The 10,660-nt window shown below is 40.5% G+C and overlaps 1 protein-coding gene across 1 annotated transcript; it reads right to left on the bottom strand.

Annotated features, from left to right (window-relative positions):
- Window positions 1-5: 5 nt before the first annotated feature.
- Window positions 6-10,386, bottom strand: LOC122648355 (putative zinc transporter At3g08650; the record flags this gene model as incomplete). Its single annotated transcript, XM_043841586.1, has 4 exons — window positions 10,362-10,386; window positions 9,015-9,812; window positions 7,482-7,766; window positions 6-20 (listed from the first exon to the last, which is right to left on the bottom strand). Coding segments are annotated over exons 2-4 (768 nt in total), but the record flags the coding sequence as incomplete, so codon positions are not given.
- Between the last annotated feature and the right edge of the window lie 274 nt (window positions 10,387-10,660).

The raw sequence follows: 10,660 nt of genomic DNA, 5'->3' as shown, positions 1-10,660 counted from the left end.
GAGGGAACAGCAACAATGGGCTGCAGCGATTAAAGTCATCAACTAAAAAGTTCAGGAAGTTATGCATTAAACATGAAGTACAAGGAAACCATTAAAACCTAATCCTTCAGATCACTGGAATAGAAAAGGAGCCACAAATAGAAAGAATAAAGTGTGTAGCGAGAAACATCATAAAAGTCTGTGCTCTTTGTAAATGTCAGGAACTCTTAGCCTCCATCTAGTTTGATGTAAAATGTTGTAACACAAAAACAAAGAAAGTTTTTAGCGAATATGAACAATGATCCTGTTAATCAAATATTACAAAATGTAGAATCTAATTTTCATCAGGATTCCTTATATTTTGTGAAAAAAAATTTCGCTAAAGAAATATTTTACTTCACTTTCCAACTACCACCTGATATGCTCATATTTTCTGTTATGCTATTGATCTTTTCTTCCTAAAATACTCAATTTCCAACATTCCCATGTAATTAGGTAGAGCCTTAGGCACCAACATATAATCAGCAAGAAGAGTCAACATATGGGTGCCAGTTTTATGACAGATTGCTCCTCCCACCAGTCCTTTTCTTTTGTTACAAAGAATGAATGAAGATGACTATCAAAAAAACCCCAGAATACTGTGCACAAGGACACACTAACAATGCTATTAAAGAAAAAGAGCATGTAGCTAGACAATAGCCAGACAAGTCATATACGTCCCTTTCTATATCAGTAGACTCTTTAGACGCCAATCCATTCAACAAGAAGGGTTCACACAACCAAGAGTATTCCACATCTTGGAAGATCGTCCAACTTCTTTCCTTTTACTTTTTATTTTTTCTTATCATACAATATGAATATTAGCTATCTAAAGGCCCACAACAACTTACAATTGCTTGGATAAAGGCTATCAAAAAAGGGAAGGAAGATATAGACAGTTGAATATGGAGTTCCAGCAGCCAGCAGGTTTCAATTTTAAGGGATCTCATCAGCACAGCAGTTTAGATGAATACCTCCACTCTTGATAGTCTATCCTAAACCATTCAAGATAACTGTTCTCACACCTTTCCTCCAAAAACATCATAACGTACATATAAACCAACATTGACAAAAGCCTAATCCCATTCCCATCCTTGAAGGTGACACCTCTCAAGAATCCCTTCCATCACTCCAAATTTGAAATCTATAAACCTTCTCCAGAAAGCAAAATTTCTTTCTCAAACCTCCATGACAATTTCCAAAGCAACAACCTAATATTGTCCTGCAATGTATCTCTATGACTCCAGAATTTTAAGGTTTGAATGTGAAACTTCTTCCCTCATATCTTCATTCATTACTTAAAAAATCATGCTGAATCTTCTCCATTACACTGCAAACTGAAATGGACAACTTACACAATGTAATAATAGTTGTCACAGCAACGCTAAGCGATTAGAGGTCGCTTAGGAGTCTCATAGGCAACTAGGGCATTACATATTAAATGAGGGGGTTAAGTATAAATGTTTAGAATTTCTTCTTTTAATTCTAATTTTAAAAGGCGCCTCTGGTGTAAAATGCGAAATTTGGTCCCTTTTACTTATAAATATTAAAAGACTTATATGTAAATAAGAAAATACTTTACTTACAAAAATAAAAATAACACTACAATAATAATAGAACACTGCAGATCCATCTTCTTCCTCCCTCTTCCAGTCATCTCGATTTTGGATGACTCATCGGATTTGATGCCAGGCAGAGATTATGTCACAGACAAATCTAGAGGCAACAGCTACACCAGGCAGGTACCCTTCCTTCTCTTCTTCTTCTTCTCTTGATGGTGGTGGTGGCAGACGTAGTAGCAGCTGATGCTGCTTCCATCTCTCTTCTTGGTGGAGGGCCGGTTACGAGAAGGGGAATTTCTGAGATGAGTCTCAGAGTTGCAGGGGGGAAAGAGGAAGCACACAACCACACACTCACACAGATTAAAACCCAATATTTTTCTATTCAATTCTGTCCACCGGTTACAAGCAATGCCCATATTTAAAGATGTAAAACTAAGACTCTTAACTATACTCTAAAACTGAAAATAACTTGCAAACCAACTCTAAAACTAAGTACCCTATTCCTACATATCCAACTCAAACAAATAAAAGACTAAACAAATAACTTGGCTACTTTCAACCTTGGTGGACCAAAAAACCCCAGTTGGACCGATTCTTGGTTTGGGCTTCTAATGACGTCCAACCCAAAAACCCAAGCTTCAGGGTGGAGAGGCCCTTTCAAGGTCATAAGCCAAACTAACGCACACTACTTGACCAATGTGGGACTAAACTCCCCTCCCATTCCTGCCATGGAGCACATTCACTGCATCAAATCCCCTCAGTTTTGGGCCATGGGCCCCAACATGGCCGGTGCACAAACAACCCGCTTTGATACCACTTAAAGACGTCCAACCCAAAAGCCAGAGATCAGGATGGAGAGGCCCTTCCAAGGTCATAAGACAAATTGCTGCACACTACCCGATCGATGTGGGACTAAACTCCCCTCCCATTCTTGGCCATGGAGCGTCTTCACTGCATCAGCCTCCAAAGTGGGTCATGTTTGTCTAGCCAGGCTAGAGCAACTGCATCAGCCCACGTCCTCTGAAAAGAACTCGACTCTGTCAAGTTTGGATGAGGTCTAAGAATGCCTTCTGAGTCAACTCATCGGAGGAGAAATGTACCAACAGTCCGCTTGATTGTTGATAGACAAAAGATCCTTCGTCGGAAGAAACTCCATCTCAAGCCCACCATTCTGAAAAGAATGTGTATTCTCATAAACACAATGCTTAGCTTTCTTATTATACAACCATGGACGTCCCAAAAGAATGTGGCGAACTTTTAGAGGGAGGAAATCATAGTGCACCTAATCAATCAATCCACCAATGCAACAGGTGAGCAAACACCTTTCATTAATCTTGAGATTTGTGTTGTTCACTAACGTAACCTTATAGGGATTCGAATGAGGTTCCATCTTCAAATCAAACTTGCTAATATCATCTTCAGTGACGACGTTGGTGCAACTAATGGGGTTAATCACCATAGTACACAAGTTGTCATTGCATCGCACCCTGGTCTGCAAGATATTACGAAACCACTCTTCCTCGTCAGGAACCTTATGTGTAGTCAAGAGAGGACGAATAACATACCACTATTGAATCACACCGTCATCGATTTCAGTAGGCTCACGCTCACACTCCACCTCCAAATTTACTGTCCCTGTCTTCCGTTACCCTTCCAATGCAAATGGTATGAAATTGTCTTTGTTTATGTAAGCTACCAACCGGTTAGGGCATTCAGCAAACATATGTTTGTACTCCTTGCACGTGAAACGTTGAATAGTTGCTACCTTCACTTCACCGAAGTCCTGTCATATCCATGTCAGGGTGGAGACTAAGGTTTGTCTGAACCTCAGCTAAGTGGGAAGGATGAACCAGTGGTGTAGGTGCCATAGAAGAACCACTAATCCATGGTTTACTAACCGAAACCGACTTCTCCTAAGAAGAAGACAACTATGGGCGAGTAATGTAGTCCTAGATAGGTAGGAGACCTACTAGGAGCCAGGTAAATCAGAGTTTTTAACTATGCTGGCCGAATGGGACAGAATGGACAGCATAGATAAACTAGGGCAGAATTAGGGTTAGGGATTATAAGGCTGCAATGAAGAATTGAAATTAGGGTTGTTGTCGAGTAAAGTATGAAGGCTGTGGATGAAGTTTAATGATGATTGATGGAGAGAATAAGGATGCTGGTTTGGTGATCTGAATTGGATCGATGGGGAAGGTAGGTTTAGGTTAGAGGATGAGAAGTAGAAGGGAATAACTGAAATTAAAATAGCTTACTGGTTTGAAGAGATCCCCAAAAACAGCAGCTTGAGCAATTGTGAGAAAACCTCCCGATCTTCATGATGCAAGGAGTCGCAGGAGTCCACCTACCCTTTCACCTTGATAAACCCACAAGGATGCAATCTCACAAGGAACAGCATCAATGGCAGCACGCATAAAGCTAAATTGTATTAATCAAATTATTACTCAATGCTGGCCTCCCTTACAAACTTATATAGAGGACTCAAAAATAGACTTGGACACTAAAAAGGAAAGGCCTAACCCTATCCCTAACCTTTTAGGTAACTTAAACTAACTAGGAAACAGAAATAGACTCAAAATAGAGTCCTAATCCAGCCCAACTAAACAACTAAAAGAAAACTAATAAAATCACTTAAATTGAACCACTGCTTCAAACCAGTTTTGGGCCGGTTCAATTTAAAACATTAAAAACATGAAAATAAACTAAGTATAGGGCTAATCCTGTATGCAACTCATGTACCCCAACTTTAGGCCCATAAAAGTGGCCTATTACATTAAAAAAAAACCCTTGGGATCAAAGGCCCAATAAATATATATATATATATATATATATATATCCCAACCCTAAACTTATTCCGAATAAAAGAAGCCCAATTTGGTGATAAATCAGCATCAGCGAGAGCTATCACCTCTGGGACATGTGTTAGTAAAAGTCCTCCGAGGGTAAGACCTCCTCAGACTTTCCTCAACTTGATATGCCACCTGAACTGCTTCCTCCATAGTAGGCAGTCCACTGGCTAAAAGTGCGGCATTGATTTGCAGAATTTGGCGACATACTCCTCAACTGTCAAGTTCTTCCCGTCTCAACTGTGCAAACTTGAGGTGCATACGCTGCTTGTAGTCAGTAGGCAAAAAACTCCGGTTTAGGGTTTTACTCATCCCAACCCAAGTAGTGACTAACCCAATGCCTCGAGTCTGATTCTGTTGTTGTTGCTTGATCCACCAGACTAGAGCCGTGCCCTTCAACTTAGCCTCTACAAATAAGATCTTTCTGGCCCCAGTCAACTCATACCACCTGATAAATGCCTGCAAACTGTGAATCTGGTCAAGTTACTATTTTGGGTTGTTATCCCCATAAATCGAGGATGTATAGCTTTGCACCTCTTTCAGCTCCATAAATAGGATCATCATATTGACGAGGATGTATAGCTTTGCGCTTCTTTCAGATCCATAAATAGGATCATCATATTAACCATCGACATATGGTGGTGGTGGTGGGTGGTGGGTGGTGGGTGGTGGGTGGTGGGTGATGTGGTGGTAGTGGTGGCGTACCATGAGACGGATCCTGTGGGACGGAGTTGGAAGAAGCCCCAGATTGCATGGGACTCTTTCCTTTATCAGGACCCACCAGTCAATCATAAAAGTTTGCATGAATGTCATCATAGTATGGAAGGAACTGACAGCTGCGGTGAGGGTATCGACACGTCCAGAGGGTGTCAATTTTTGGATTGGTCTCACCTTTATAGGAATTGAGCGGTTGAAGAATCTCACTATTGGCCACCATGGTTAAAATATGGATAGAACCTCCAAATTGATGGCAATCACGGGGTTCAGAAATCCTTTTCAGAATCATTATGGGCCCACTATAGCAAGAGAAAACTTAAGACAAAGACTTAATGCCAAAACAGTAAATAATAGGATGGCAATAGCATAATATTGGAAGTTAAACTAGGAAACACAAGGGATTGCAACGTATGGGGGGGAGGGACAAACTTGGAAGCTAGAAATAAAAAGGACAAATTAGAATAAGTATAGAGGGAAAGGTTAATTGTGGAAAACAGAATAAAAGGTTTAAAGCAAATAAGACTTAAGGGATGGCAATATTGGAAAATTGGCGGATTTCAAGGAGAAAACTTATTGTGTGGGACCAAATTGGTGGAGTTTGGATCGTTTTGACCTCTCTAGAAAGCGAGAATGGCGGTAGCAGTGTTTGAACTCCGCAATGACTCCAGTTGTGACGATGAAAACAAGTAGAAATGCATGGATCCAACCGTGATAGAGGAAACCAAGCACACTCGAGTTGATTCCCACCTATGAAACTCTTCTCTCGTCTTTCTCTTTTTTTTCCTAGCGGAACCCTAGAGGGGGTGTCAATCGAAGTTACGTGGAAGAAAAAGATAGGGTAGTGGAGGGCGCCTGGCTAGGCATCCACGGAGCTTAGACGCCATGGCGACGCCTGGATAACTATGGTGGAGGGTTGTTGGGAATCGAAAGGATGTGTTCTATGTGGGGATCGAAGGGATGCGGTAGGGTTACAACAAGGGATGGAAGAGCTAGAGGGTTGTTGTGGTAATCGCAGGGATGGGGTTTGCTGTTTTTTTTTCCCCACTAATTGTAACCCTAGAAGGGAACCCAACTGATATCACGGTGGCGGAGAGGTAGATGAGGGATATCAGGGGGTTGTTGCAAATGTAGAAAAGGGAGGGGTTGTTGTGGGGGTTGAAGGGAGATGTGGAAGAGTGTAACGGAGGGGGTTAGGTTTCAATTTGACTCTTCAAAAAAAAAAAAGACAACGAAATAACGAACAGCAAAAGAGGAGAAACAGGAAGAGAGAAAAGAGATTTTGTGCAAAGAGAGATCGACAGGGAGGGAGATGGGGAACTTCAGCTCTGATACCAAAATTGGTAAAGGCCCGGTTATGAGAAGGGGGAAATTATGAGATGAATCTCAAAGTTATAGGGGAAAAGAGGAAGCAGACACTCACACAGAGCAAAACCCAATATTTTTCTATTCAATTCTGTCCATCGGTTACAAGCGATGCCCATATTTAAAGATGTAAAACTAAGACTCGTAACTAGACTCTAAAACCGAAAATAACTTGCAAACCATCTCTAAAACTAAGTAGTCTATTCCTACGTATCCAACTCAAACAAATAAAAGACTTAAAGAATAACTAAACTACTTCCAACCCTTGTTGGACCCAAAAAACGGGTTGGACCACTTCTTGGTTTGGGCCTCCAAAGTAGGTCATGTTTTTGTCAGCCAGGCTGGAGCAACTACATCTGTTCTTAATGGCAGTCGATGGTGGTGGCAGTGGCTGCCACTGCAACCCTTCCTGCGGTAGTAGTGGCAGTTGTTAGTTGTTACTGCTTCTTCTCCCTATTTTCCTTCTTATTTTTTCTCTCGCTCTGGGTTTTCTCTCCATTTCCCCTCTTTAACTTCCTGTTCTCCTCATTTCCTAATTCTTTCCTTTCTTTTTCCCCCGTTTTCTATCCAGGCACCTTGAACAATATGGCAACTGGTCACCTAGGGGTTCAAGAACCACCTTGTAGCCTAGGTAGCACCTAGGTGTCACCTGACAACTAGGCATGTAATAGACATGTTTGGGTATATAAAGAGGAAAGGCCTTCCTGTACAGGTCAAGATTGGGTCCAAATTTTGTGGGCAGGTAGGGCGCAAGATCCTTTACTCACATCTCAAGTTCCAGCCCGAATGGAGTTGGCCACATGGAAAAGAAAATTTCTAAAATAGCCAATCCAGATCCTGTTCTATCTATCCAACAGTTGATTTATCACCCTTCCAAATGGCATAAACCGCATAATAAGGTTGACACATAGGAAGGTTTTAATATATTTAAATGCAAAGCACCTTTTGCCTGTAAGAAACCATCAGATCTTACCTGGGGTAATGATGTAATCACACTCCACAACATGGCATTATATGGAGAAACCCCTCTTGATGCAAGAACCATGCTCACAGCTAATCCTTCTGGTATGTTGTGGACAGCGATAGCCAAGGTTACCAACAGTCCTTGAGAAAATCCTTTGGAACCAGCAAAAGAGACTCCAACACCAGATCCCTCTCCAAAAGAATGAAGTGTCATTATACCGATAACAAGAATGACTTTACTGGCATCTGCGCCTTTTATGTCCAACATGCTTACTTCCCCATATTGTTCAAGAAACTGCACAAAATGAAGCATGGTACAAAATATTAATCATTTCTAAGGCAAAGTTGCTAATGAAGATATCATACTCAAACTGAACAGATGCAAAATGAACTGCATTTCTCGATAAGTACATACATCCTAAACCTCCGTTGCAGCATCATGGGCCAATAGAACAATAAGAGTTATTAACGACTGTAATGTAGGCATATAAAGCAGAGACTTGATACACGGAAAAGTCCAAAAGAGTCATTCTTAAGCTTATTTATCGAGTTGAAAGTAATTTTGTTCAGAAAAAATGCTCGAGTTCAAGCATCCACAATTTAAAAAAGAAGAAAGGCATTGTTGAATTGCATTACCTTTGCACAAACTAATCATATCTCATAGATAAAAACTGCTTCAAAATCAAAGGGAACTAGTGAGTGTTGTTCAAAGGGGGAAGAGACACCGACATTTAAGGCAAAACCCTCCCCTGGGTAACAAGCACAAGGCTTCACACAGGCATTTGCCCATTGTTGACAAGGCATTGCCTAGGCGCCTTGGTCGACTTGGACGCCTGTTTAGTGTCGCCTTGATTTTTTACCCTCTCCAATGCCTTGGGTAGCCTACACGCCGTGACAACTATGCATTTGCCCCGTGTCTATTCTTGCACATGAGTTCATGCACAAAGTACAACTGGCATGCGTTTATCTTTTCTCTTTTAAATTAAAACCTAACACTTCAGAGAGTTTGGATGTTGCTTGTTTGTTTTTTCTTTATACTTGGCAGGATAGATGCTGGATGTCACTCCGCTCAATTGATTTCATTGACAGTCTTTCCCCCCCTTATCTTGAGTATGATGTATACTTCATGATGCATTGATGCATAGATGTAAGATTGTTAATACCTAATTTTGGATAATTGAGACGATTAGCCTATATGCAGAATTTAAACCTATTTCATATTAAGAAAATGCTTAAACCAATCTGAGATAATAGCAATGCCTCACATATTTGGATCTTATTGTGATCCATACTAATAATATACCTTATCCCTAGTGATAAGTAGGCCTAAGCACATCATTAGCTGCACCTATTGCCTTAAATAACATTAGATCTAATCTTAGCTAAGTGACATATCAATATGAAAATGGAGATTGCTGTGCTGGGCAGGTTAATAGATGTGTATAAAAACCCAAAGGACATACATAAGATGGAGAATATTAAGAAAGGAATCCATAAATAGATTATTGAAAGAAAAAAATAACTGGGGCTCATTAATCAATACCTTTTTACAAAGCCAAATGAAAAAGCCGCCTGAAAGAATCCCTATCACAACCCAGCTACCACTACCACGGGCCTGCCCTTCCTGCACAAGGTCAAAGCTTGCAGCTAACATCACCCCAGCAGCCATTCCGTTGCATATTCCAGCCCATTGTGGATCAAGCTCCACAAAGAAGAACGGCACTGCACCTAGCCCAGTAGCAGCAGCCATCACCAGAGTCATCCATGCAACTGTGATGACTGGAACTTTACTATTCCCGCCCTTCCCCTCATCCAACTTACTAGAACCATGCTCTGAACCCCCAAAGCTATTCTCTGTACCAATTCCATCTATATCGGTACCACCCAAATTCCTATTAGGGGCAGTCCTTATTTTTCCTCTGTTTTCCATCTCAGGCTCTGCTACGATGCAACTGTACATCACTATAAAAACAACTGAAAATAACAGGACATTTCTGAACCTCAAAGCCATTGTTGCTCATATACAAGTAACCAAAACAATAAATAAAATTTCCGCTCTCACAAAATGAAGAAACTCTATTCTCAGAAAGGTTATGATATTAAGGTAGCATAAAACTCCAATGAACACGTAAAATCCGTCTCTGGTCTATTTTTTAGCCCAGAAATATCTGAATCAAACATTCTTTATGGCCAGTGCAAAGATCAAACAGACGTTTTGTCAATAACTTGGCTGATCAAAACTGCAAGAAATTATCTAGAACTTATATATCATCCTCCAGGCAGAATGCTGATGTACAAGACCTAGACAGGAAAGATATTTATTCATGGTTGACTTGCGAAGCTGCACAAAAATCAAACTGATTGTTTTAGGAACACCAAACTCAAAAGCCAAAATAATCAATTAAAACTAATAAGCATGGTAGCAATATTAAGGAACAATTCAGAGGACAAAACACACACACAAACATAGCATCGCAGATTTTCAATTACAAAATTGAAGTTTTTGTGAAAAAACACTCGATTGAAAGAAAAATCAGAAGAGAATGGGGAACAAAAAAAACCCATTTTGAGGGTCTCCAACCCCCAGTTTCAATAATTATTTTAGGTCGCCCGATGTTCTGATACTTGAATCCAAACCTAATTCCACATTTGAACGGTTTATTTTCAATTTTCAATCAATGACGTATGTTATCGGATAATAATTGCAATCCAAAACCAACGGGTCCTTAAACAGATATGGAGACAGAAAAAGGGAAAGGGAATAGAAGGATCAACCGATTCTTTATCACAAAAGAAAACAAAATCGTCACCAGAAGCCAGAAAAGAGGTAAAACAAACTAAAAATGGACCATGAAACCCTGATTTCAACTACCAATAGATGGCAAAATACCTGTCAACCAGAGTGCGATAATGAGAAACCCTTAGCTTCGCTTCTGAAGAAGGAAAAAAGAAGAATTAGGCACAATGGTCGAAGAGAAAGGATAGAGATATAGAAGAGGCTCTGACTGACTTGACTAACAAAGAGATCTTCAGCTAGAGCTGTTTGTTAAACCGGTGTGGAAAACCGATTTTCTGGGATTTCTAGGGGCGGAAAAACGGATTCCGACATAGTGACAGAAATTTAGGGTAGGAGCCCCGTGACGTCCGTAGTGGGATTCCTTTTTGGCAATCGCTAGGAAAGAGGGATTC

Source organism: Telopea speciosissima, unplaced genomic scaffold (assembly GCF_018873765.1).
Source record: "Telopea speciosissima isolate NSW1024214 ecotype Mountain lineage unplaced genomic scaffold, Tspe_v1 Tspe_v1.0856, whole genome shotgun sequence".
NCBI classification, from domain to species: domain Eukaryota; kingdom Viridiplantae; phylum Streptophyta; class Magnoliopsida; order Proteales; family Proteaceae; genus Telopea; species Telopea speciosissima.
Note: the sequence above shows the minus strand (reverse complement) of the source record. Positions and strands in the feature narration are given on the sequence as shown.